The sequence below is a fragment of the Cervus canadensis genome, chromosome 3, assembly GCF_019320065.1.
Source record: "Cervus canadensis isolate Bull #8, Minnesota chromosome 3, ASM1932006v1, whole genome shotgun sequence".
Classification (NCBI taxonomy): Eukaryota; Metazoa; Chordata; class Mammalia; order Artiodactyla; family Cervidae; genus Cervus; species Cervus canadensis.
Window position 1 is genome coordinate 84,382,335 of NC_057388.1, and position 26,085 is coordinate 84,408,419.

General features: G+C 34.3%; 1 protein-coding gene across 12 annotated transcripts in view; it reads right to left on the reverse strand.

Moving 5' to 3' along the window:
• POT1 (protection of telomeres 1) overlaps window positions 1-26,085 on the reverse strand; it is a 91,156-nt gene that overhangs the window by 28,277 nt on the left and 36,794 nt on the right. For all 12 annotated transcript variants that reach the window (XM_043463626.1, XM_043463627.1, XM_043463623.1 and 9 more), the window contains 4 exons: window positions 16,714-16,844; window positions 13,021-13,311; window positions 8,456-8,611; window positions 691-860 (listed from right to left, as the gene is read on the reverse strand). In XM_043463626.1, coding sequence (XP_043319561.1) covers window positions 691-860; window positions 8,456-8,611; window positions 13,021-13,311; window positions 16,714-16,844 — 748 coding nt within the window. The remainder of the gene's footprint in view (window positions 1-690; window positions 861-8,455; window positions 8,612-13,020; window positions 13,312-16,713; window positions 16,845-26,085) is intronic.

Sequence of the window (26,085 nt, forward strand, 5' to 3'; positions counted from 1 at the left end):
AACTTAGAAAATAGTTTTGTCATTTCAATTTACTGAACAGGATATTTTCTATATCTCTTTGAAAATATGCAGAAGACTTTTTATTTCCCCAGAGTATAGATCAAAGAGTTTCTACACACAATGACTAATAGGAATACTTCAGGGAAAAGGGAAGTACAAGTGTAGCAGGATTTAAGGTACTATTCACTTTCTGGGAACACCTAAAAGTTTTAAAAATATGACACCATGAAATATTTATGCTATCTATTTTCTTAGGTATACACACTTTAAAAAGGCAGGATTTTTTTCCACAGAGGACCAAGTACGTTTGGCATCCTAGGTATATATATCAAGTTTTCCAAATTTTAGCTAAGCTCCAGTTTCCACTGTTTGTTTCCATACTTAGAGAAGGTGGAAAATGGTAGAACATAAAGTGCAAAGAGTAAAAGTAAGAAAGAATATAAGTAAATGTTGGAAAACTAAAGACTATTCAGCTCTGCTACTGTTTAGCTATTTGAACCAACAATCACTTGATTTGTTTCATTTGGTTCAGCCATTTAAAAAAAATGAATAATGGTACAGAAGGCGCTGAGAATGAATTACAAGGGATTCATTAGATTCCCTCTCCTCACCTCAGAACTACATTATCTTAGAAATCAGCTTAATTAATACCTTATTTACAATTTCTAGATAGGTATATAATAGGCTTACTTTTTCAGCTGATCCACATCGGAGTTATTTTCAGGCAAGACTCTGATTCCCCGACCATAACTTGTGCCTCCATGGAGATGAAATTCTAGGGCTAAAGACGTTGCTAGGTTCTCTGAACTGACTGACTGAAGTTTGGTATGGAGGCTATAAATTCTAAGGAAGCTTCCAACCTAAAAATAGACGGTTTATTATTTAGAAAATGGAGAAAACTAAAAAAAAAATCTGTGATATAGTATTTAACAACTAATATGGGGTACAGACCAATAACCAGGGGTGTAGACCCATCAGAAAGGGAACTGGTATACTACACTGATGTATACTCAATATCAGCCCCAAGGACACCATACTGAAACCAAAATGTGTGTATGTATACACACATATACATGTATAGATATGTATGTATGCATTTTTTCAAATCTAAAGGCACATTTTCATTTTGGGGATATTAAGACATGAAATATGACTGAGTCCTAGCTCTGGTAAAATACAGTAGCTTAGAAACCTATTACCTAAATCAAATCCAAGCCCCCTATTTGATTAGGGTTTTTGAAAATAACCTGCTTTAACTAATTTAAGGTATCACTGATGGCTGGCTCACTCAGTTGTGTTTGACTCTTTGCTACCCCATGGGCAGCAGCCCACCATGCTCATCTGTCCATGTGATTCTCTAGGCAAGAATTATGGAGTCGGTTGCCATTTCCTTCTCCAGAGAATCTTCTTAACCTGGGATCAAATTCGTGTCTCCTGTATTGCCAGGTGGATTCTTTACCATTAAGCCCACTGGGAAGCCCAATTTAAGGTAACATTTAATTAAATATGACCAATAAAATACTCTCATTATGAGAATACTAAAATATTTTCAAATGTATTATTATATCAAAATAATAAACTTCCTCTATTCCACAAGTTTGGGCTTCCAAGGTGGCTCAATGGTAAAGAATTCACCTGCCAGTTCAAGAGATGCAAGAGACACAGGTTCAATCCCTGGGTTGGGAAGATCTCCTGGAGTAGGAAATGGGAACCCACTCCAGTATTTTTGCCTGGGAAATCCCATGGACAGAGGAGTCTGGTGGGCTACAGTTCATGGGGTCTCAAAGAGTCTGAAACAACTGAACAACTTTGAATGCAGCACACATTCCACAAGTTTGATGGAAAGAAAACATTTGCAAAAACAATTTCTGTCAGGACACCATAATGTGAAACACATTCCGTGAGTTCAAATGTATAATTAAACAATATATTTTTGAACTAAATGTCCTATTGTTAATTTTAGATGTTTTGCCAAACTTAGTCTTAAAAATTTAACTCAGATGACCATTATATCTACTACTGTGGGCAAGGATGCCTTAGAAGAAATGGAGTAGCCATCAGAGTAAACAAGAGAGTCTGAAATGCAGGACTTGGATGCAATCTCAAAAACAACAGAATGACCACTGATTGTTTTCAAGGCAAACCATTTGATATCACAGTAATCCAAGTCCATGTCCCAACTAGTAATGCTGAAGAAGCTGAAGCTGAACGGTTCTATTAAGACCTACAAGACCTTACAGAACTAACACCCAAAAAAGATGTCCTTTTCATTATAGGGAACTAGAATGCAAAAGTAGGAAGTCAAGAGATACCCAGAATAACAGGGAAATTGGGCCTTGGAGTACAAAACGAAACAGGGCAAAGGCTAACAGAATTTTGCCAAGAGAATACACTGGACTTAGCAAACACCCTCTTCCAACAACACAAGAGAAGACTCTACACATGGACATCACCAGATGGACAACACCGAAATCAGATACATTCTTTGCAGCCAAAGATGGAGAAGCTCTATACAGTCAGCAAAAACAAGACCGGGAGCTGACTGTGGCTTAGATCATGAACTTCTTATTTCCAAATTCAGACTTAAATTAAATAAAGTAGGGAAAATCACTAGACCATTCAGGTATGACCTGAATCAAATCCCTTACGATTATACAGTGGTAGTGAGAAACAGATTCAAAGGATTAGATCTGATAGACAGAGTGCTTGAAGAACTATGGACGGAGGTTTGTGACACTGCACAAGAGGCAGTGATCAAGGCCATCCCCAAGAAAAAGAAATGCAAAAAGGCAAAATGGTTGCCTGAGGAAGCCTTACAAATAGCTGAGAAAAGAAGAGAAACTAAAGGCAAAGGAGAACAGGAAAGATATACCCATCTGAATGCACGGTTCCAAAGAATAGCAAGAATGCCCTCCTCAGTGATCAATGCAAAGAAATAGAGGAAAATAACAGAATGGGAAAGACTAGAGATCTCTTTAAGAAAATTAGAGATACCAAGGAAACATTTCATGCAAAGATGGGCTCAATAAAGGACAGGAATGGTATGGACCTAACAGAAGCAGAAGATATTAAGAAGAGGTGGCAAGAATACACAGAAGAACTATACAAAGAGGATCTTCATGACCCAGATAACCATGATGGTGTGATCACTGGATTAGAGCCAGACAACCTGGATTGTGAAGTCAAGTGGGCCTTAGGAAGCATCACTATGAACAAAGCTAGTGGAAGTGTTGGAATTCTAGTTGAGCTATTTCAAATCCTAAAAGATGATGCTGTGAAAATGCTGCATTCAATATGCCAGCAAATCTGGAAAACTCGGCAGTGGCCACAGGACTGGAAAAGGTCAGTTTTCATTCCAGTCCCAAAGCAAGGCAATGCCTAAGAGTGCTCACACTACTGCACAATTACACTCATCCCTCATGCTAGCAAGGCAATGCTCAACATTCTCCAAGCCAGGCTTCAACAGTACGTGAACTGTGAACTTCCAGATGTTCAAGCTGGATTTAGAAAAGGCAGAGGAACCAGAGATTAAATTGCCAACAACTGCTGGATCATGGAAAAAGCAAGAGAGTTCCGGAAAAACATCTATTTCTGCTTTATTGACTGTGCTGAAGCCTTTGACTGTGTGGATCACAATAAAGTGTGGAAAATTCTTCAAGAGATAGGAATACCAGACCACCTGACCAGCCTCTTGAGAAATCTGCATGTAGGTCAGGAAGCAACAGTTAGAACTGGACATGGAACAACAGACTGGTTCCAAATAGGTAAAGGAGTCTGTCAAGGCTGTATCTTGTCACCCTGCTTATTTAACTTATATGCAGAGTACATCATGAGAAATGCTGGACTGGATGAAGCACAAATGAAATGAAGATTGCTGGGAGAAATATCAATAACCTCAGATATGCAGATGACAGCACCCTTATGGCAGAAAGCGAAGAAGAACTTAAAAGCCTCTTGATGAAAGTGAAAGAAGACAGTGAAAAAGTTGGCTTAAAACTCAACATTCAGAAAACTAAGATCATGGCACCTGGTCCCATCACTTCATGGGCAAGTAGATGGGGAAACAATGCAAACAGTGACAGACTTTATTTTTTTGGGCTCCAAAATCACTGCAGATGGTGACTGCAGCCATGAAATTAAAAGATGCTTGCTCCTTGCAAGAAAAGCTATGATCAATCTAGACAGCATATTAAAAAGCAGAGACATTACTTCACCAACAAAGGTCCATCTAGTCAAAGCTATGGTTTTTCCAGTAGTCATATATGGATGTGAGAGTTGGACTATAAAGAAAGCTGAGCACCAAAGAATTGATGCTTTTGAACTGTGGTGTGGAGAAGTCTCTTGAGAGTCCCTTGGACTGCTAGGAGATCAAACCAGTCCATCCTAAAGGAGATCAGTCCTGAATATTCATTGGAAGGACTGATGCTGTAGCTGAAGCTACAGTACTTTGGCCACCTGATGTGAAGAACTGACTCATTGGAAAAGACCTTGATGCTGGGAAAAATTGAAGGCAGGAGGAGAAAGGGACGACAGAGGATGAGATGGTGGGATGGCATCACCGATTCTATGGACATGAGTTTGATCAAGCTCCGGGAGTTGCTTATGGACAAGGAAGCCTGGCATGCTGCAATCCACAGGATCACAAAGAGTCAGACATGACTGAGCGACTGAACTGAGTCCTAAAAATACCTTTAATATAGAGTATTGATACTCTCTTAAGAAGACTTATAAAGAGATACATACAGAACATTATTAAAGCAACTGACATCTACTAAAGGAAGAAGCTGTAAAACCTAAATCACATTTATTATAAATCAATTTCCCACCTCTGCTTATTACTGTCTCAGTTCATTGTATTTCTCATCATCACTCTCTCGATTTGATAGAGGAGAGAAATGGTGGGGGAAAGAAAAGGAGGGGGAAATCCACACTCCTTGAGCTACTTCTTCATTCTCAAGGATACTTTTCCCAAATAATCATGTGTTTTATAAAGAGGCAAACATTTAGTCTTTTCTTCTCTGACTTCTAACACTGACAGAACAGCAGGGGAGCAGGGTAAATAAACTCAAAGGAAAAAAACACAAAAGGAAAAAGAAAAAAAAGGATGACAAATTGATTTTCCTCATGGTCTCCAAAGTAAAGTAAAAAGAAAATATAAAATATATTTCTATTTATGCACTTCTATCTCATTCTTTTTGAACATTTATTACTCTATAATTCTTTTTAATATACTCAATATATTAGAATAGTATTTGTATGTAATCTAAAAAGTACTTAAGGGCAGACCCAGGTGAAAGATACCATATCCATAAGTGAAAAGTTTCAAAATATAATGATAATTTCCTAATTAATTATTCTTTAAAATCAATGCAATTTCTGTCAAAATCCCCAGTGCCTTTCCTGCAACTGTAAAAGCTGATCTGAAAGTGAATAGTTAAGTTAGTTTTGAAGACTGAATTAGGAGTGAGGTATCATTTAAAACCTGTGAAGTATCATTTAAAAATAAAGGTATAAAAATTAAAACAGGCTGGTTTTAATGGAGACACATGTATGATCATGCATAAATCTTAGAAATATAATGTCAAAGGAGAAAAGCAATTTATAGAATGATAAATAACTATATGCATTTTTCAGAAAAAAATCATAAAATAAAAGCATACTAAACATGGTTGTATACACCTACATGTTAGGATAAATAAAAAGAGGATATTGGGAAGCAAAAAATTAGGATAAGCAGAAGTACAAAGAAGGTTCCACATGTAGAGTTTCATTTCTTAAAGTTAAAAGTACCTAAAATAAGTGTGCAAAACATTTATAAATATTAAGTTTGGGTGACAGACACATGGATGTTCGTTTGTCTCTACTAATGCATTTCATAATTAAACAAAATCATATTTTAAAGATCAAGAGAGAATTTGTATATACACAGGCTATAAAAATGACAAGTTGCTATTTCCAGAAATTCCTTCTGGAGGCAGCATTGTATTTTTTTAAGCTTGCTAAATATACTATAAAATATGCCAGATGCTCTGTTAAAATAGACAAATACATAATAAATAGTCTTGTTGTTAATGTGGTAATATTCCAAAAATACAGGTGAGGGAATCATAACTCAAAAATTATAAAACATATTTCTAAACACTGTTATAAAAGTCCATTTTAATACATAAACCAAAAAAGCAAAACAAACTGGCTATTAAGAAATTATTATTCCGTTTCAAATAATTTAAATATTCCTTATAAACTTTCAAAACTTTCCCTTTAGATTTAACATTTTTAATAACCTGTATATGTCTGAAAATAATCAAACTATAGTTCTTGGGTCACCGAATGCCAAACATACTAACTAGGTATATTTTATAATTATTTTTAAATTGTGTCAGAGTAAGTCTGGGGACTGAAAATACCCTGCTTTCATTTATAGACAAAATGTTTGAAATGTCATTATGTGTGTGTTTGTGTATTAAACATATAGGGAATGTGATATCTTACTTAAAAAGCAAATTTTCAGAAAAATGTTAAAAACGTTACCGCTAAAAAAACTTAAGTTGTAAAATGTATTGTACAGAGAATTCAATTATATCGTGCTTTATAACTGCCTTAACTGTTCTTTATTAAATATAATAAAAACCACATTTTTCCTGTTCCTACTCAACAAAAATACATGCATTCCATGCATTTCAATATACATATGCAATTTTAACCAGTTTTCTTCAAGCACTGATAAGAATTCATTGGCTATCAGTATCATTCGACTCTGGGGATTTCTTAAAGTAGTATGAAATGGTTGGTATGGAGGTTACCTCAGAACAAATAAAATATGCTATCAGTGTACATTAAATAAAAGCCTACAGTTATATTACTTATATACAGATAAAATTCTTTCCATTTTTCTATTACATTACAGATAAATATGTCATGATATCTTTAGATAAAAATTAATTGCCTACATTTTCTTAATTATGTGTGCTCAGAGCACCCTCTAGTGGGTGAGATAAAGCAGCGAAAAGGGAGAAGAAAAAATTTTTTTAAATTTCAGGAGGCTCACTGATTGATTCATTCATCAGAAGATAGTATTCACTTCACCCTTACAATACGGAAAGCACTTGGTAGGTACTGTTCAGGACTTGGACAGGAGAGGAACAGAAAGACCTAGAGAAGCAGCACAGGAAGGGAATTAAATGGTAAAAGTCCAATTTTAAATGTAAATTTTTTCATTTGTAAAAGAACTCTACCTGTATCTTAAAAAGATTTTAGAATTGGCTTTATCATTATATTATTTTTGAAACTAATCAATGCAGATAAAATCAGGGAAAAGCATCAAAATATATCTTCAACTGTCAGTTTTCTGACATAAAGTATGAACACACTCCCAAGGGAAAAAAAAGTGCACTTATCACCTTCCTTGACCTGGACTTGAACCTAATTTCTTGAGTTGGGTGGGCTTATTTGTAACATGATATGGAAGTGGAAATATTTCCTCTTCAAGAACATTTATTTGCAAAAAAGAAATTAGGCAGTAAAATTCATATCTAAAAAAAACTGCAATTCACTTTCACTGTTTTCTTCCTATTAAGTTGGCTGTATAACTCCCTCAAGGTAGGATGGAAGCTTTATTTGCAATAAAGGAAATCATTTCTTTATACTGCTTAAGAGGATTAGCTCTAGAAGCAGACACTGTACATTCAAATACAGGCTTCACCCAAGTGGCTGTGAAATCTTGGGCTTAACCTCTCTGAGTGCCTCAGTTTTCTCATTTGTAACAGAAATGATAGTACCTACTGCCCGAGACAGTGCTAAATACATATGAAGTGCTTCATCAATGTTACCATTATGATTGCTATTATTAGTGATACTATTCTTGGCAAGAAAGGATACTTGCAAACATAAAATAGAGTAAAATGAAGAAAAATATTCTTCAAAGTGTTATTAATAAACAAGAAGTGCCATAATTAAGCAGGATGCTTTTACCTAGAAAATTTTATCTCAAAAACTGAGCAAATTCTAATAAACTGCATGATACACACAATTTACAATATATTTTAGAGGTAGATTAACAATTTCTTAGACCAATGAGTACAAAGTTAAAGACTGGATTTTATCAAACCAATTAAAAAAGCTTAGCATTTTTTAAGTTTACAAATATTTCATACATCCTCCATCAGTTTCAGCAAATTTTATTGCAGGATGAAATTTTTATTTCTTATTTTCATAGCAAAATTGGGCACAGCTTTAAGATATTCAGAAATGCTCTTAAATTTTAAAAAGTTGTTCAAGCCATTGTAATTTAATGTATCATCTAATAATTTATTTTAAACATGCATTTTACAAATTAGAAATTAAAGAAAAAATAAATTTGGAGTTAATTTCTGGACCTCAAATATCACCTACCATGTGATTTACCCTAAAATTAATGAAAATACAAAAGACAAACAAGTTTGCAATGTAACATCACCTTTAGAGATTTAGCCACTTGAACATGGTTATCATAGACTAAAATGTCTACTGTCAGATTCTGCAGCTGATGGATGCGACTTAAATCACCTTCAAGAGCAACGTCTTGTATTAAGACTCTCCAAGATGGGAATGGGGTCCTGGTGCCATCCCATACCTGCATAAGAGGCAGAACAAAACATTTATGATCTTTTTATAAAACTGTGGAGGCTAAAAGAGGTTTATTTGCTGGTGATATGGCTTAAAAGTAATTAAATATATTCCCCCAATTATCTGGTAAGCTTTAAATATGATCTATATTTTTTCCTGATTGTACAAGGACTACCTATGTAGAGGCAATGAATAAAATATAAGTAAAAAAATTCAAACTGAGCTTAGAAAAATGATTAACACATTGCTTAATTTTATTCTTTTTTCTTTTGTGTATTTATAATATATATGTCTTTTCCTTTTTACCAAACTGGCATTCTACTCTGCTTTTATGTCTTACTTTACTGCTGGGTAGTTTTTCAAGCAACCTTATATTAGATGTAATGAACACAAATGAATGAAAATCATGGGTCCTTGAAAAGGGAAAGGTATGCTGAATTGCTACTTAAGTTACCTTGAGACAGAGATGGGAAAGGAGCCCAGGACAAGGATGCACTATCCCATCCTCAAGACCTGAACTAGCCTGTGCTAGGTTGGTAGAGATGACTGATGCTTTGTTATGCTAAAAAGGCATTGCGAAAGACATTTAATAGAGGTGGGAATGGCCCTGCATGTCCAAAGTCTGGCTGTACACGAGAAAACAAGCTACTTAAGTAGAAAACTGAACTGAAGTAGAAAACACATTTCTTTCTTTAACTGTTTTTGCTTTTTTTTAGTTGATGTAGAGCTCATTTACAATGTGTTAGTTTCAGGTGTACAACAAAGTGATTCAGTCACACATGTGTGCAACCAGTTACACATGTGTGAGCACGCACATACATACATGTTACCTTTTTCATATTCTTTTCCATTGTAGGTTATTACAAGATATTGAATATAGTTCTCTGTGCTATATACAGGTCCTTATTGTTTACTTTATATATAGTAGTGTGTATCTATTGATTCCAAATGCCTAATTTATTCCTCCCCTTGTCCTTTCCCTTTTGGTAACCATAAATTTGTTTTCTATGTTTATAAGTCTATTTCTGTTTTGTAAATAAGTTCATTTATTTTTTAAGATTCCAATCATAAGTGATATCATATGCTGTTTGTCTTTCTCTTTACTTAGTACCATAATATCTAGGTCCATCCATGTTGCTGCAAATGGCATTATTTCATTCTTTTTTTGGCTAAATAATATTCTAGTGTGTGTGTGTGTGTGTGTGTGTGCATGCACGCACATAAAAATGTATATCTTCTTTATTCATTCATCTGTTCATAGATATTTACGCTGCTTCCATGTCTTGGGTATTGTAAATAGTGCTGCTATGAAAACTGGATGTATCTTTTCAAATTAGCTTTTGCCTTTTCCATATATATGCCCAGGAACAGGACTGCTAGATCATATGGTAACTCTATTTTTAAGTTTTTTAAGGAACTTTCACACTGTTCTCCACGGTGGCTGCACCAATTTACATTCTCACCAACAGTGTAGGAAGCTTCCCTTTCTCCCTACGCTCTCCAGCCTTTGTTATTTGTAGACTTTTTAATAATGGCTATTTTGCCCAGTTTTGATAACTCACTGTAGTTCTGATTTGTGTTTCTCTAATAATTAGTGATATTGAGCATCTTTTCATGTGCATTTTGGCCATTTTCATGTCTTCTTTGGAGAAATGTCATTTTAGGTCTTCTGCCTATTTTCTGATGGGGTTGTTTGGAAAACACCACATTTCTATACAAGTGTCTGCCAGGGTCAGCTTACAGAGGAAGTATTAAATAATGCTGGTGCCAGTGTAGGTGTTAAAGTATCGTGAGTTTGTGTCACTAGCTCTGTCACTTAAAAGAGCTAGGACAATAACGTTGGAAGTAGTAACATTATGTCCCAGACACTTAGCTTTACTTGGAGTTTGTTCTTTCATTGTGTGTACATGTTTTTGAGACTTTAAATGGCTCTACAGACCAATTCATGAGTCTTTTGAAGGATGGACTAAAAGAGTAGAGTGTAAGTCAGACTTTGCTTTGAAATTCTGGAACTTTTGCAATCTTGTATCAAAACTCAATGTGTTAGGAATTTGCATATTATATATAGATCTTTTTTCCAAATAGATAACAATCACCATTTAACAATCTTTCTTTGTCAATTTGAAATGCTAATGTTATTTTTATTATTATATTAATAGCAGCATGGAAACAAGAGAGGATGGCAAGGAGAGAAACTTTTTTATTAAGTATTGTTTTTAAAAAAATCTTTTAAATTTCTGGGCAATGCTAAGATTACCTACCCCAAATTAAATACCTTATTAAAATACTACCTTGTACTTTCCACAGTTATGTTTGTTACTTTTTCAATTTCTTGACTTGAAAGATTATTCTAATACGCTATGCCTTTTTTTCTTTCTTTGTTCATGAAGACATTTAAGGCTCTAAATTTTGTCTTTGAGTATACCTCCAGACATAGCCTTTAACTTATCTTATTAACATAATAGTCTTAATAACCTATAATTAAAATTAATTTCTTTTAGAAACAGCACTATATAGGGGAATCATGTCTACTAGAATAGTTAAAGTGAATGTATTATAGTTACTAACAAGGAGACTGATATTAGTATCATCTCAGTTGAGAGGAGAAACAATTATGTTATATTCCATGGTGACCAGAACTCATTTGGAGTAAGATCTGGCTCCTTTTGTTTTCAAAATAAAATTTAAAAAATATATAGTTCCAGGTTGGGATAGGAAAATCAACTTCAGAAAAGAAAGTATTAAAATCTGACTTCCTATATGTAAAATGAGTAAAATATTGCTATATATTCATTTCAATATATTTTTGCTAGGTATAGGAAACATTTTTTAGTATATAAGTGAAGGTGCATTAATCACTAAAGAGAATATTGTGTATTTCTATCTCAGTAAGTTTATGTCTACAATGTCATTTTAGAGTACAGTATTCCATAATACATAAATAATTCACAAAATTCTCTATTGCTAGTGCCCAAGTTTTTTCTGATTTTTGTCACTGTAAGAAATATATGGAGAAATATTCCCTTAAAGGCATTTTCTCACATTTTAAATTATTAGTATAAAATAATTTATGAAAAGAGTTGTTGAGATGTATAGAGAGACTTCTGAGATTTCTTTCAAATTGTCCTCAAGGAAATCTTACTAAAATAATTTCTTATATTCAAAGCTGAATGCTATATTTTAAAATAATCTCTACAGGAAAGTTGTTTTTACTTATCTGAAAATGCTATTGATAAAAGTGGGATGCGCGCATGATTTCTTGCTTTAGAGAGAAAATGTAGATTCAGCTATGTCAGCTAAAAGGTGGCAGGTTTTACCTCAGAATTACATACTAACAACACAGCAGTCAAAAGATGGAGAATATTTCTGTGCACAGCAGATTCATTATCGTTAGAAATGTTTGATGATTAACAAATGTTCATTTGTTAAGTAAGTCACTTTGGGCATAAAGTACGACTGGTGGACTTAAAATACCTTCTCATTTTGTTTGGATGATTTTATGTTTCTTTAGCTTCAGTTTTGTCATATTTAACTCATTCACCCTTTTTTATAGCACACATTTATTTTCTCAGATTATCTCATGTATATATAAATATGTGCTATTTTCAACTTCAGAAACTTCCTATTTTATTCAATCATTTCTATCTTTGCTATTTTTTTTAATATGGGCAAGATACATCTGATACCCCAATATCCGCCCAATGACACTGAACTCCATTTCCCATTACGTTCCATCATTGTAAAGAGCAGAAAGCTAAGAAAGAACCACAGAAGCAGGGCTGAAGCGTTTGTTTAACAGCATCCTTCCTTGGCAGGGTTCGGTGAAGATAATATCAGACAACAGACCTCTCCAGAAGCTATTCATAAATAAACTCGAATAGATATAAACAAAGATTAGATGGGTCTTAGGCCACCTTTTTAATCCTGTGGATTTAAAAACAAAACAAAATACAAGAAAAATAAACACTTCAAAACCATCCATGATCTACCCATGAAGCAGGTAGTGAAATAACCCAGAAGAGAACCCAATGACAACAAACCAAGAAAGCAAATAAGTGAGAAGAAAGGCTACATCCACATAAAGCAACAAAACCACACATTTTTTGAAATGTAGTTTAAAAATAGCAAGAGGAAACAACTCTTTTTACCAGTACTAAAATAAGAAATACATAAACAGCATAAAGTACACTATATTTAAAATATAGAACTGATAACACTATTTTTCTCTAAAAGTTTAGGATGAAGAAGGGAAATTCAAGAATAAGGATGCATGGAAATACAGGACCATTAAAAAGGTTAGATTTTAAGTTCTTAATACATAGCTGCTTATTTATTCCATCAGAATGCTGAAATAAAAGGTCTTTTTGGCTTTGAGGTCATGCTAACTTACAGTTTTAAGTACTTAAAAATACCTACCTTTAGAAGAAATGATGCTCCATCCACTTCGGCTTTGCCCAAGAGCTGGCAAGTCAGGTCAAAATACTGCATTGGCTGGACATCACACAATTTGACTAATATTGAAGAAGGTGAAATATGAGTTGATGCCCAAATACGTAAAGCTTCTACCATTTTCTGGTCCTCAGCAGTGAAGTTAAAACACTTGCTTGCAGTACGAGGAATGATAGGAGCCCCCAAAGTTCCCTCAAATGTCAAAGATGCAAAGCCAGAGCTGGTGATACCTTGAGTCTCCTTTTTATATACTTGGATCTAAGAAAGTGGCAACGTAGAAAAGAAAACAAACAGGTTACTGATGTAGAACCTAGGAACTGGAAACAGGAGACTATAAAATTTTGCCAGTACAGATATTAGAGGACATAATCTTTAAATAATTAGAATATGAAATGATAAAAATCTACTCAGCTACGTCAAAATCCTTTAGTACCATGTGATCCTTTTACCATGTAAACTGTAAAACATTATGCAAAATTTATTTTTATTTTTTAAAGAGCTATGTGGTAGCTCCCCTAATACTATCAGTACACTTTTACTGACAAGACAATCATTAGCTTATTTTAAGATATAGTTTATAAAAAGAAAAAGGATAATAAGAGATAGTTACTTATGAATATTGTAGGGAAAACTAGAACACTCAAAATAAAAGAGTATGAAGTGGATAAAACGGAGCTGAGGCTAAGGTTTCATCAGTCTGACTGAGAGAACTCAGATAAACCTTAAAAACACTGGCTTTCTGAATTTTGAAGCTCAGTTATTAGGTGCACATGCATTTATGACTGTTACATCACCATAAAACAATCCTTTTGAACTTATGAAATGCCTTTTAAGTCTCCTGTAATACTGTCTGATATTAATAAATATATTTATATATTTATGGAAAATTGGAAAATGTATTCAACTGATGGATGCTTAAACTGTGATGTATTAAAACTTGTTTGATATAACTAAAGCAGTACATAGAGAAAAATTTATAGAAATAAGTGAATATTTTACAAAGGAATAACGGTTAAAAATCAGAAATTTAGGCTTCTATCTCAAGATGCTGCACAAAGAATATTATCTCAAATCCAAGGAAAGTAGAAGGGAAACACAATCAAAGGTAAGAGACATAGAAACATATAGTAGAGAAAATCAAAGCTAAAAACTAGCTCTCTGAAGAGATTAACAAAAATAATAACCCTAGAAAAAGGTGGATTTGGAAAAAAAGAAAAGAAACACAAATCATAATATTAAGACTGCAAAAAAGGATTTGTCATTACAAATCCATCAAACACCTAAAAGATGAATAACATATGACCAAATTTATATCAATAAAGTCAGCAATTTGAATGAAATAATTTTTGATAATGATATAATTTTTTCTAAAAATTGAATACACCAAAGCTGATAGAATTAAAAAAACCTCATTCGTCTTAAAGAAATCTTAATTCATTAAGATAATCTATCAATAAAGAAATCATCAAACTCAGATAGCTTTACCAAGCATTTAAGTAAGGAAAAAACTCTGTAATCTTGCATAAACTCTTCCAGAATTGAAAAAGAAGGGCACATTTCCTGTTTTCATGAGGCAGAAAAACTTTAACTTCAAAATTGTAGGAAAAGGAAATTACAGGTCTAAATATGAAACAAGAAAATTGTAATGACTTCGAGGAAAACTTAGAAGCTATCTTCATAAAATGAGTAGACAAAGAGCTCTTAAACAAGAAATTAAAAAAGTACTGATCATAAAACAAAAGTTAATAAAGCAGAATATATTAAAATAAAGAACTTTTGTTCATCCAAAGACACCATTAAGAGGGTAAGTAGGCACCACATAGAGTGAAAAAGATATTCACAATCCATATACCTGACAAAAGATCTGTAGCCTAAATATATAAAGAACTTTCACAAATCATTAAGAAATGGGAGTTTAAAATCCTATAAAAAATGAGCCAAAGACTCCAATGGACACTTTATGCTTCAGAAGACACACAGACTTTAAAAGGTTCTCAGTTTCTTAATTTTTCAGGGAAATTCAAGTTAAAATCACAATAAGATACTAATACAAATGCAACAGAATGGTTGAAATTCAAAAAACTGGAAAATATCAAGTGCTGGTGAAAATGGGGAACAACTAGAATTCTTCTGTATCACTGAGAGTATAAGTGGTAAAAATCACTCTGCAAAATTAAATACATAGTTTAGCTATAAACTAAAGCAAACATATGCACAGCCTTGAACTTAGGAACTACAATCCTTGGTATACAATCAACTGAAATGCATATTATATAATATACATTATAATTACATAATTATATGTAAATGTGTATATTATATAATTATACATATTCAGTAAAATATATGTACTAGACTGTCTATAGCAGCATAATAGCCCAAACTGAAAACTACTTGAACAACTAACAGAATAAATATACAAATTCTAGTGTATTCAAACAATGGTATACCATTTAGCAGTGAAAATGAAGAAAGTAAAAACTATATGCAATAGTACAGTTGAATCAAACAAGCATAAACCAAACGTTCAAAAAAAAAAGACTAACTGTATTCTTTTTATATAAAGAACAAATGTAGAGAAACTAATAAATGTTGTGAGAAGTTATGAGATTATTTACTGCTAGGGGTGGGAAGAGTGTGAATGGCAACCCTAGGTGAGGGTATGGTGGAAGTTTCTAGAGTGTTAGATATATGAGCATGCTAGTACTGTGGAAAGAGAGATGTATATTCCACTTCAATTAAACAACAGACAAAAATTGTAAATATAGTTGTCCATGAACACTGAGGTTAAGGGCACCAACCATCCATGTAACTGAAAATCCTCTTATAACTTACAGTCAGCCCTCTCTCCTCATTTCAGCATCCATGGATTCAACTAACCATGGGATATTGTTTACTACTGAAAAGAATCTGTGCATAACTGGACCTGTGAAGTTTAAAACTGTGTTGTTCAAAGGTCAACTGTACTATAGGAAACAGTAATGTGTGCCAATCAGCTATTTTTTTTTGAAATGTGGATAAGCATGTAATATAGTGCTATAATAATAATCTTTCCAGTTCTCTTTAACCAATGTTCTCCAATATTCTTCTGTTCTCAGAGGAAAGGCATTAATAGAGCAGCAGAGTTATTTCCCACCATATCTAAGACCACTGATAGAATACACCCTGAGTACCTCACTCATTTATGAGCATCAGTGATCACAAGAACCACAGATAAACCGAAGCATTAGAAGAAAAGACAACAAAGATAGTGAAGGAGTTGCATTGAAACTCATGTAACAAGAGCAAAATAGCAAGGAACTAAATGTTTAAAAATTAAGAGACTGAAAATATTAAAGTACTGAAAAGTTGATTATTAAAAAATCACATACTATCTAATAGTTTTGCTTTTTTACTAAAATTCTTTCACAGAATGCAGCTAGTCTGAATGACAGCAGCTAACACTTCTGTAGACGGAGGGCAGGTAGTTTGTTCAAATAAAGAGGTTTCCTAATATAAATCACTTGAAGTCTGATCTTATTTACATTTCTTCTTATCTCTTGAAATGCCTGAAGTCACGTTCTAACAAAGCAACCATATATAATTAGCGTTAACTAGTTTCAGTGAGCAATGCTGAGTTCTCTTCAAACAAATATAAGTTCTAAACAGTATGAGTTATACCTTCAGCCTGTGAAAGCGAACGATATCTCCATTTTTATAAATCATTGGAAGGGCTTCATAATTTCCACTAAAGAACAGGCAGGTTAGTTTTACATTTGTCTGGTCCACAATTGTTACAACTGAACAATAATCTGGAAAACACAAAAATATTTTACCTGACTTTTTGTATTTCAAAGCATCTAATAAAATAATAATACTGAGTTCAAAACATCAAACTTTATTCCTTCCTTTAGTCTTCTAAGAATAGGATCAAAACATAAAGAAATTTTCTTCTCTCTTGAAACGCACTGCCAAATTATTTTGCAAAAATGTTTCACAAAAAATTCATTTTAGAAAGTTTAATAAAACAAAAATAAAAACCCTACTTAATGTAAATTGTCTGTCATTTTTATTACCTCAAATTTATAAATTGTAAAACAGATAAAATATTTAAATAACATAATTTATAAACACAATTAAATTTAGAGCAAAAACAAACAAAAAATACCATAGGATATTTCAAGAGTGAACATACTACAAAAAGAAACCCCAGGGTTTTACCGTGAATATGAAATTCAAATGAACAATTCATAGAAAACTATATAATACCAAATTAAAAGGAAAAGTGATGATCTGCTATTAATACTTACAAAAGGTTACACATCAAAACAAGAGGGGTATTTCATACAATTTAAACTGGCAAAAGAAAAAAAACTAACCAAATATAATGATAGTTGGGCTGCATGAAAAACAAGTAACTTCAAACCGGTAGCAAAAACTACAACAGATGTTATCATTTAAAGTAGAAGTTTCAGAAAAATGAACACTGAAAATATGCGTTGATTTCCCTCCTTCTCAATACTATACTCGTGACAGTGCAGACAGAGGAAAAGATAAGCCCAAAGTAGTGAAAGGAGAGGAGAGCTGAGGAGAGGAGGGTGAAAAGACATCAACATTATTTCAGGAAGTTGGGAAAGTAGATGGTTAAGGGATCAGATGGACAGAGGAGGATGCAAACAGAAAATACTCCTAAGCAGCTACAGCAAAGACGGGAGCCTTTGGGATTAAGGGAGACAGAGAAAAACAGCTGAAATTAGGGCTAGTGAAAAGTTTACACATGGAACAACTGCTTCAATGATCACCCATCTTAACCTTCTTTTGAAGATGATTTCAGGTAGGCAGGTAGGATATCTCAGTCTCTAACTGCACCTCTTCGTGGAACACAGACTGCTTTCCAAGTAAGTTTCACTGATACACCAAGAAGTGGTAAGCCTTCTGATGAGGATGTTAGTACCCAGAATAAACCCTCTGCATTATCACATTAGGAGGTCTATAACCAGGTAGAAAGCTGTCTTCTCACCCACCTTAGACTGACACTTTCAATGTGTCCTGTTTGAGTACTGTTTGTCTCCTGTTATAAGATTTGTCTCATTAGAAGTTTGAACAGTGTAAGATTTCCCATTTAAAAAAGAGATCACGTTGAAAAAACAAATTCTTCATATACAAAGCAGAGGAAACAAATGTCTACGATCTAAAATAAATGATACCTACGTTTGTAAATGTAAAAACAAGACACAGAACAAAAATAGAAGAAAAGGAGAAAGAACACCAAGAGGGGGAAGGGAGAAGGAGATGGAGGAGAACAGAGGAGTATGGAGAAAGCAGAAGGAATGGGAAAATGGGGAGACAGGACTGGAGGTAAAAAGGAAAAACAGAAACCTGATTCTGTGAGGAGGGGACAACAATTAACTGACAGAACATAAAAAACTTTATTTATTTTCATTTATTTTTATTAGTTGGAGGCTAATTACAATATTGTAGTGATTTTTGCTGTACATTGACATGAATCAGCCATGGATTTATATGTGTTTTAAAAAACTTTAAAAACAAAACCTTAACGAGCATCTTCAAAAACAGTGAAAATATATTACATCCTCATCTCTTCATGTGGAGGGTCTATCGGACCCAGTTTTTAGTTCTGGGGTTTCCTTTGTCAGTAGTTCTAACTATTTGTAAGGAGTGTTATTTTGTGACATTTTTTCTCTTAGCAGTCTTCCAAAGATTAAAGGTAAATTCACTTATTTTTTAATAGAATAAAACACATTCTTTTTTAACAGAATAAAACACACTCTTGCTTGTGATAACCATATGGCTGCTTTTTACCCTTTTATAAATCTAAGATCCATTATGGAATTTTTAATCATGTATTTTCCTTTATCTTGAAATATTTTGCAATTTCATTCTCCTATTAATTATTTCATCATTATTCCTACCTATGCTTAAAAAAGACTAAATTACTATTAAAATGGGAAAATGAGAGACTTGCTTATGAGAAAGATGCAAGAGTGTAAAGAGTCATCCCTGGTGCCCTGCACTGCTCAATGTGCTATAACACCTTTCAAGACGACATAAAAAACCAAGTTTGAAAATGATCTTTGGAATGTCTTCTTCGGCTTTAAGAATTCAGTTAAGAATTTAGAACTGAAATTTTCTGCCAATGGCCATAGAAAAGAAAATCGACAGAAGTCCTTTAACCATTATTAGATGAAGCAGAAGCTGAATGCAAAGACAGGCAACAGCACTGCATAATGAGTAATGTACTTTGAATAAAACACAAATGATCTGAAGGTTTTAAGCTTCATGTAATTTCATGATAGGCAAAACATAAGGGCAAAGAGATCACTAGTCTAATGAAATCTAATTCAGGTACACAAAGATCAAACTTGGTATCTTTACATTTTTGTTTCCTGACAGCTTCTCCAAAATCATGTAAAACAGATTTATTTGTATTAGAATACACAAACTCACATTTCATATTTATACCAGAGAACTAGTTACTTCTTGTACTTATAGTGTTATTTTAAGTTGCAGTGATTCTAAATTACTCCTCTCATTTTAAATGCTTCACAATGAGCCACTTTTGTAAATTGGGAATACAATACATCAACAAAATTGCAAATTTAGCAGGCATAAATAACAGTAGTTGAATCTAAATGTTAGCCAGGATGAAATGACAGAGCCCAGTCTCTCTGGCATATACATGATACTGAAGAGTGGAATAACTGAAAAACAAAACAAAACTGGGGTGTGGTTAAAAAAAGATCAGGCTTAACCTAAATTTCAGAATATTCAAAACTGCCTCACGGTTTTGTTCTTCCTGGAAAATGCAGCCTTCCCGTAGACAATTTGACAGGTTGCAAAGGACTCCATATGACACTCTGAGAAACAGTGTGGAGACCCATTGTCCAGAGGGTCTGATAGAGGGTCACCATTAGCTTTTGTAGTATCTTTGTGCAAATTAGAAAAAGACTCCTCTTTCTCAAACAGAAATACTCTACAACCTAACCAGCTTTCAGGGGAACTTTACTGAGCCCAAGAGAGTAGCAGTCTTGGCACACATTTACTTTCTGGCCTTTCTATCCAATGCTTTGGCCACTGGATGTAAAGAGCTGACTCACTGGAAAAGACTGTGATGCTGGGAAACATTGAGGGCAGGAGGAGAAGGTGTCAACAAAGGATGAGATGGTTGAATGGTTCAATGGACATGAGTATGAGCAAGAGACAGCGAGATATCCAGGAGATCGTGAAGGACAGGAAAACCTGGTGTGCTGCAGTCCATGGGGTCACAAACAGTTGGACACGACTTAGTGATTGAACAACTTTCTATGCAAACCTTCAGAAACAGGGACACTTGTACACACGACACCTGCAATGCACACATTCCTTCTCTAGGTCCTTCCTCCTCCCCACTCCCCTTGAAGTGTCTGTGTCAGGTTAGGAGTTAGGTAGGAACGGACTGCCAAGAAAGAAAGAAGTGACCTTGGGATTGCCCAAAGTACAACGCAACAGTTGTGTGTGTCAGGGTGTACAGATACAGGCTCAGAATTCTAAGCGGGTAAAAGGAATGGCTCCACATGCTGCTATAGATTTATGTAGCAGAGGACATTCCCAAGTGGCAGCAGAACTTGGCCTGAAATCTACACAGCTGTGTTTTCAGCTAAGTGACTCCATGTGGATGAGAAAGGCACCTCCTTAGACAGTGCACACCTGGGCACCGCACACATGAGTCATCACATGCCGAGTCTCTGTTCTTTGCTTCCTTTCTCTTTCAACGGGAAGTACTACCAATGGCTTTTCACAAGTGTAAGCCAGAAAGATCTACCTAGTGCTCAAATCCTTTTATAAAAGTAAGATTTTATTAACAGAGAAAAAAAGAGAATCTTTCCATAGAGCAAAGGCTTCCTTGAAAGCAAAAAAGATAGAGACAAACTTAATACTATATACATATATACAGTGATAAAATACTGACATCTGTAAGCATATAAGACTTAGTTCAGCAAGGATCTAAATATTACGCAACACCTACGGTAGAATCACCATAGATACTAACTATAGGTGAATGACAAAGCTCTCTAGAACATAAACCTCCTTCGGAATTCCCTCCACCACCACAGAATGCTGGGTATTTCAGGGTGGTTAGTAGTTTGTATTTCAGCAGCAAGGAACCCTGCTTGGGTCTCTGCTATTTTCCAATCCATTTTTAAAAAAAATTTAGTACATAAGCTAATCTAAATTTTATTGAGTGTCTACCTAATGCTGCTGCTAAGTCACATCAGCCGTGTCCGACTCTGTGCAACCCCATAGACGGCAGCCCACCAGGCTCCCATCCCTGGGGTTCTCCAGGCAAGAACACTGGAGTGGGTTTCCATTTCCTTCTCCAATGTGTGAAAGTGAAGTCTCTCAGTCGTGTCCAACTCTTTGCGACCCCATGGACTGCAGCCTACCAGGCTCCTCCATCCATGGGATTTCCCAGGCAAGAGTACTGGAGTGGGGTGCCATGCCTTCTCCCTATCTAATGCTAGGTATATATATATACTAGTTGGGAAGACTACTAAATGAACAGGGCATGGCACCTTCTCTTATGAAGTTTACATTTTCCTTACATTGACTTACATCTTTAAACACTAATGCTGTGATCTCAGTTTGTGTGTTATTTTATATGCGAACATCTGCTAGTGTATAGAGTTTATACTCTATATACGTAATGATTCATCACAATAACCACAGAACTAATGATCCAGATGACATTTTCTAGCATAACTGGAAACTGACATTTAAGCTTGACACTGGATAAACAGACAGGCTTAAGATGGCCCTGGATCCTTGGTGAACAGTAAAATAAGCATTCATATTTCAGAAAAGTGGTGAAAACAAAATTTTTCATACATTTCATACCCAGCTTTGGAGTTCAACACATAAGGGACCTTAAGATAAATTTCAAACCATGACTGAAGCTTAACCAGAGTCTGAAATTATGTTTAACATTAAAGGATGTATACTTTTGTAAAAGATATTTATAGTCCTAAATATAGTTTGAGTTATCAAATAATAATAGTAACGTGCAAAATAAAATGTCAACATTCTAAATTAATTTATGAAATGGAATAATGTATTTGTCTTCTCAGACAGAAAAAACAAAACCACAGTACCTATGTTATGCAAGGTATCTTATTCTCAGGACTAAAAATGGGGGGGAAATTATGTTACTTAGCAGTCAGCAACTACTGAGGGCTTACTAAATACCAGGTTTCTGCTAAGCAATTTACATGCATTGTCTCCCTGAATTTTTAGATAGTTTTATACTGCAATTAACAAACAAGAGAACTTAAGTTTCTTAAAAGGTCTAGGTAAGATTCCCAAGTATGAAAGTCACATGTAGCTTAGCATAACTGATTCCTGTGTTTCTATATTTAACCAGAACACTGTACTGTCTCCATATTACATATTTTTCAAACATACACAGTAATTTCAAAGAAAGTAAAATATTATGCCTAAAACTGTGATGGAGGCTTGAGAGTTTTTCTAAATAGGAAAAATTATACTGTATCTTAACTCTATATCATCTACAATTTCATGCATCTCCTATTAAGGAATTCATTACTGAAGAATTAACATACCATTCATTATAATGAAACTTCCTTCACCTATAAATTTACTCCAGAAACAGACCTCACATCATAGAAAAAGTCTATAAAAATTCATTACAATAATGCTTGAATTTATTTTTACATTCTTTGCAACAATTATTTTTTGACTCATAAGTTAAAAGAAGAAAAGGAGACAAAAAAGAGCATCTTCTGAGGTAGTTGAACAAGAGTTAAATCCTAGTGAAGAGACAAAGGCAATAAAAGCAGATATATGGTTAAGTGTGAGGCTACTTAGAGAGGTATTTTGAGTGGTTAGAAGAAAAAGAAGAGAGCACAGTATTATAAATTAGGAGCTGGCAAACTATGGTCCACAGCCAAATCCAGCCCACTGCCTGTTTATTATCTTTCCAAAGCATTCAACTTTCAAAAAAAACCACAAAAAAAACTGCCTTTTAACATTCATATTCACCTGTCTCCATAAGATTTAATGAAATTACTTAATCAGAATAACAAGGAAAAAGAGTACAAAGAGATTTGGGAACAAAACTGTAAGAACACAACTCTTGAGAGAATACAGTTCCACTAGTAGGAGCAGAAATGAGCAGGGGCACTAGGGCTGGTCAATTTCGGATAACCAGTTCCCAGTTGTGAGAGCTCAGGATGATAAAAGCATCAGTAACAGGGTTTAATGAGGGAGTGGAAACACTTTGCTCATTGTCAAATTAGATAAGAGATAGGTTAAGTTTCTTATTTAAATAAGGACTTAGCTGTGGGAAGACACCCAATGTGCCTTGAAATAGATCACATATATTTATTGTGTAATGAATGACATATGTGAACACAGCAAATATTTTTCAGAACAGTGACTGTATATTTCTAAAGCATGCCAGAAACAGACCTTCTTTAACCAGAAAACACAGACAATAGGCTTCCAGATTTAGTATTAAGTCTTCACAGTTCACAAATTCTATAATACACAGTAGTTGACCAACCATCTTTACCAAATTAATGCATGTCATTGTGTGTTCAGTCGTTCAGTCGTGTCTGACTCTTTGCAGCACCATGGACTGTAGCCTGCCAGGCTCCTCTGTCCATGGAATTTTCCAGGCAAGCATACTGGAGTGGGGTGCCATGTCCTACTCCAAGGGATCTTCCTGACCCAGAGATTGAACCCAAGTCTCTGGCAATGACCCTCCTGCATTGGCAGGCAATTCATTACCACTGGCGCCACCTGGGAAGCACCACCTACAGTGAATATATGGTACTTGTAAAAATTCTCCTTCTGAAGCCTACTGCAGACACTGAAAATCATTTAGCTTCTTTATGCCTCAATTGCCTTATTTGAAAAATGGAGGAAATTAGTATTCACCTCATATGATTGCTAAAATTAAACATGTAATCACATGTAAAGTGCTTAAAACTGCACCTACAACATGGCTAAATGGTATATATAAGAGCTGGTCAGTGGTGGTGATGGTGGTGGTATTTCTATTACTGTTAATAAACTGTAACATTCTTATCTAATGAACTCAGATATAATCTTAGAATCTGCCTTAACAAAGAACCTAAAGACACTACCAATATACAGTGTCAAACTGATTGCAGTTGGTACATGAAAAGAAAAGTACAGATGTAAGAGATTGCAAAAGAATTCCAATTTGAATTTCCACTGGAATTTTAATTAGTGGCCTTTAGATATGCATCAATCAACCTCCCACAGAGAAATATCTTATAGTTAACAAGATAATCTGGTTCTCAAATGAAATATCATTTGGAACACAAAGAGTTTCTGAGAAGCTATAAGGTGGAAAATAACATTAACCACTTATTCAAAAATGAAAATGTTGAAGATAATATAGAACTGCTAAAGAGATAAGAGAATCCTGCTACTTTTATCATTTGTTAAAGATAAAAATACTTAAAAAAAATGTGAAACAATACCACACTCCATGTTTTTGGAAAATATATTTTTCATTAAAAATGTTATTTATGTTTACATGTAATAGACTATTTTTGGTTTAAAAAATTATTAAATGTTAGTCTTTCACTTTTAATTTCCTGTATGTTTAAATATCAGTAACTATGACCCATAAAAAATATAAGCTCCTTGAAATCCTGATAATTTTTAGAAGAATAAAAAACTTAAAAACCACTGATTTAGGGCATCAACAATATTATACTCTTTGAAAGTGAAAATTCACAAAGTACTACATTTTATATAGAAAACTACAGAGACGAGGCCCTTGCAATTCTACCATAATCAAATTGCAAAGATACAGATATATACTTATGGCTGATTCATGCTGATGTATAGCAGAAACCAATGAAACATTGTAAACCAATTATCCTCTAATTAAAAACAAACAAATTTTTAAAAATTGCAAAAAAATAAGAATTGGCCCTAACCCTTCCTAGTTGCTAATCTCTAAACTTGACTCTACAGAACAAGTTTCAGCAAACAAAAATCAGAGTACATTAAAAAGGGTTCCATGTTCAAGTAATTCCAAGTGAAATATGCTAAAAATAAAGTTAAACAGGTTCCTTTCTTAAAACTTTTCAGAGGTGACAACATGCTAATAATGCATTGTGAACCTCAAGAGCCAGATACAGTATGCAAAATTTACCACTTTTTCATAGAATGTTTCACAGAATTGGTGTTTCTCCCACTGAAAATGCTTTTCTAAAAGTGTACGCAGATTAGATCTGCAACTTATTTTAAGGGAAGTATTACTGAGAAAATGGAGAACTTACAGACTCACTTGATGAAGAGGCAGACACCTCTTCAGGACTGCAGTTTACTGTTGTCTTGGGATATTCTCTTTAGCAGTTCCCACCTCTCCATTATCTACCGATCTCCTGGCTATCCACTGTTTTATACTTTTGTCTCCTCTTTTTTGCCTCAACTCCCTCTTTGTTGTTACTTACAAGAGAACAACTTAAAATAAAAATCAAAAAATAAAATCTCATTTTGATGCTTCCTGATATCGAACCAATTGATACACTGACTTCTCCTAATCCTCCAAAAGGGATGTCAAATGGCTGTCCTTATTTGCCCATAAAATGAGTCTGGGACAACCGCCACATTGAAGAATATTCCCAATTTACACAAACTATAAAACTAAGTAACCAAAATAACCTAGACAGTGTGTTGAAAAGCAGAGATACTACTCTGCTGACAAAGGTCCATATAGTCAAGGTTATGGTCTTCCCAGTGGTCATGTACATGTGTGAGAGCTGGACCCTAAAGAAGGCAAAGCACCAAAGAATCAATGCCTTGGAACTGTGGTGCTGGAGAAGACTCCTAAGATTGTGTAGCAAGGAGATCAAACCAATCATTCTTAAAGGAAATCAACCATGAATACTCGTTGGAAAGACTGATGCTGAAGCTGAAGCTCCAGTATTTTGGTCACCTGATGCAAACAGCCAACTCATTGGAAAAGTCTCTGATGCTGGGAAAGATTAAGGG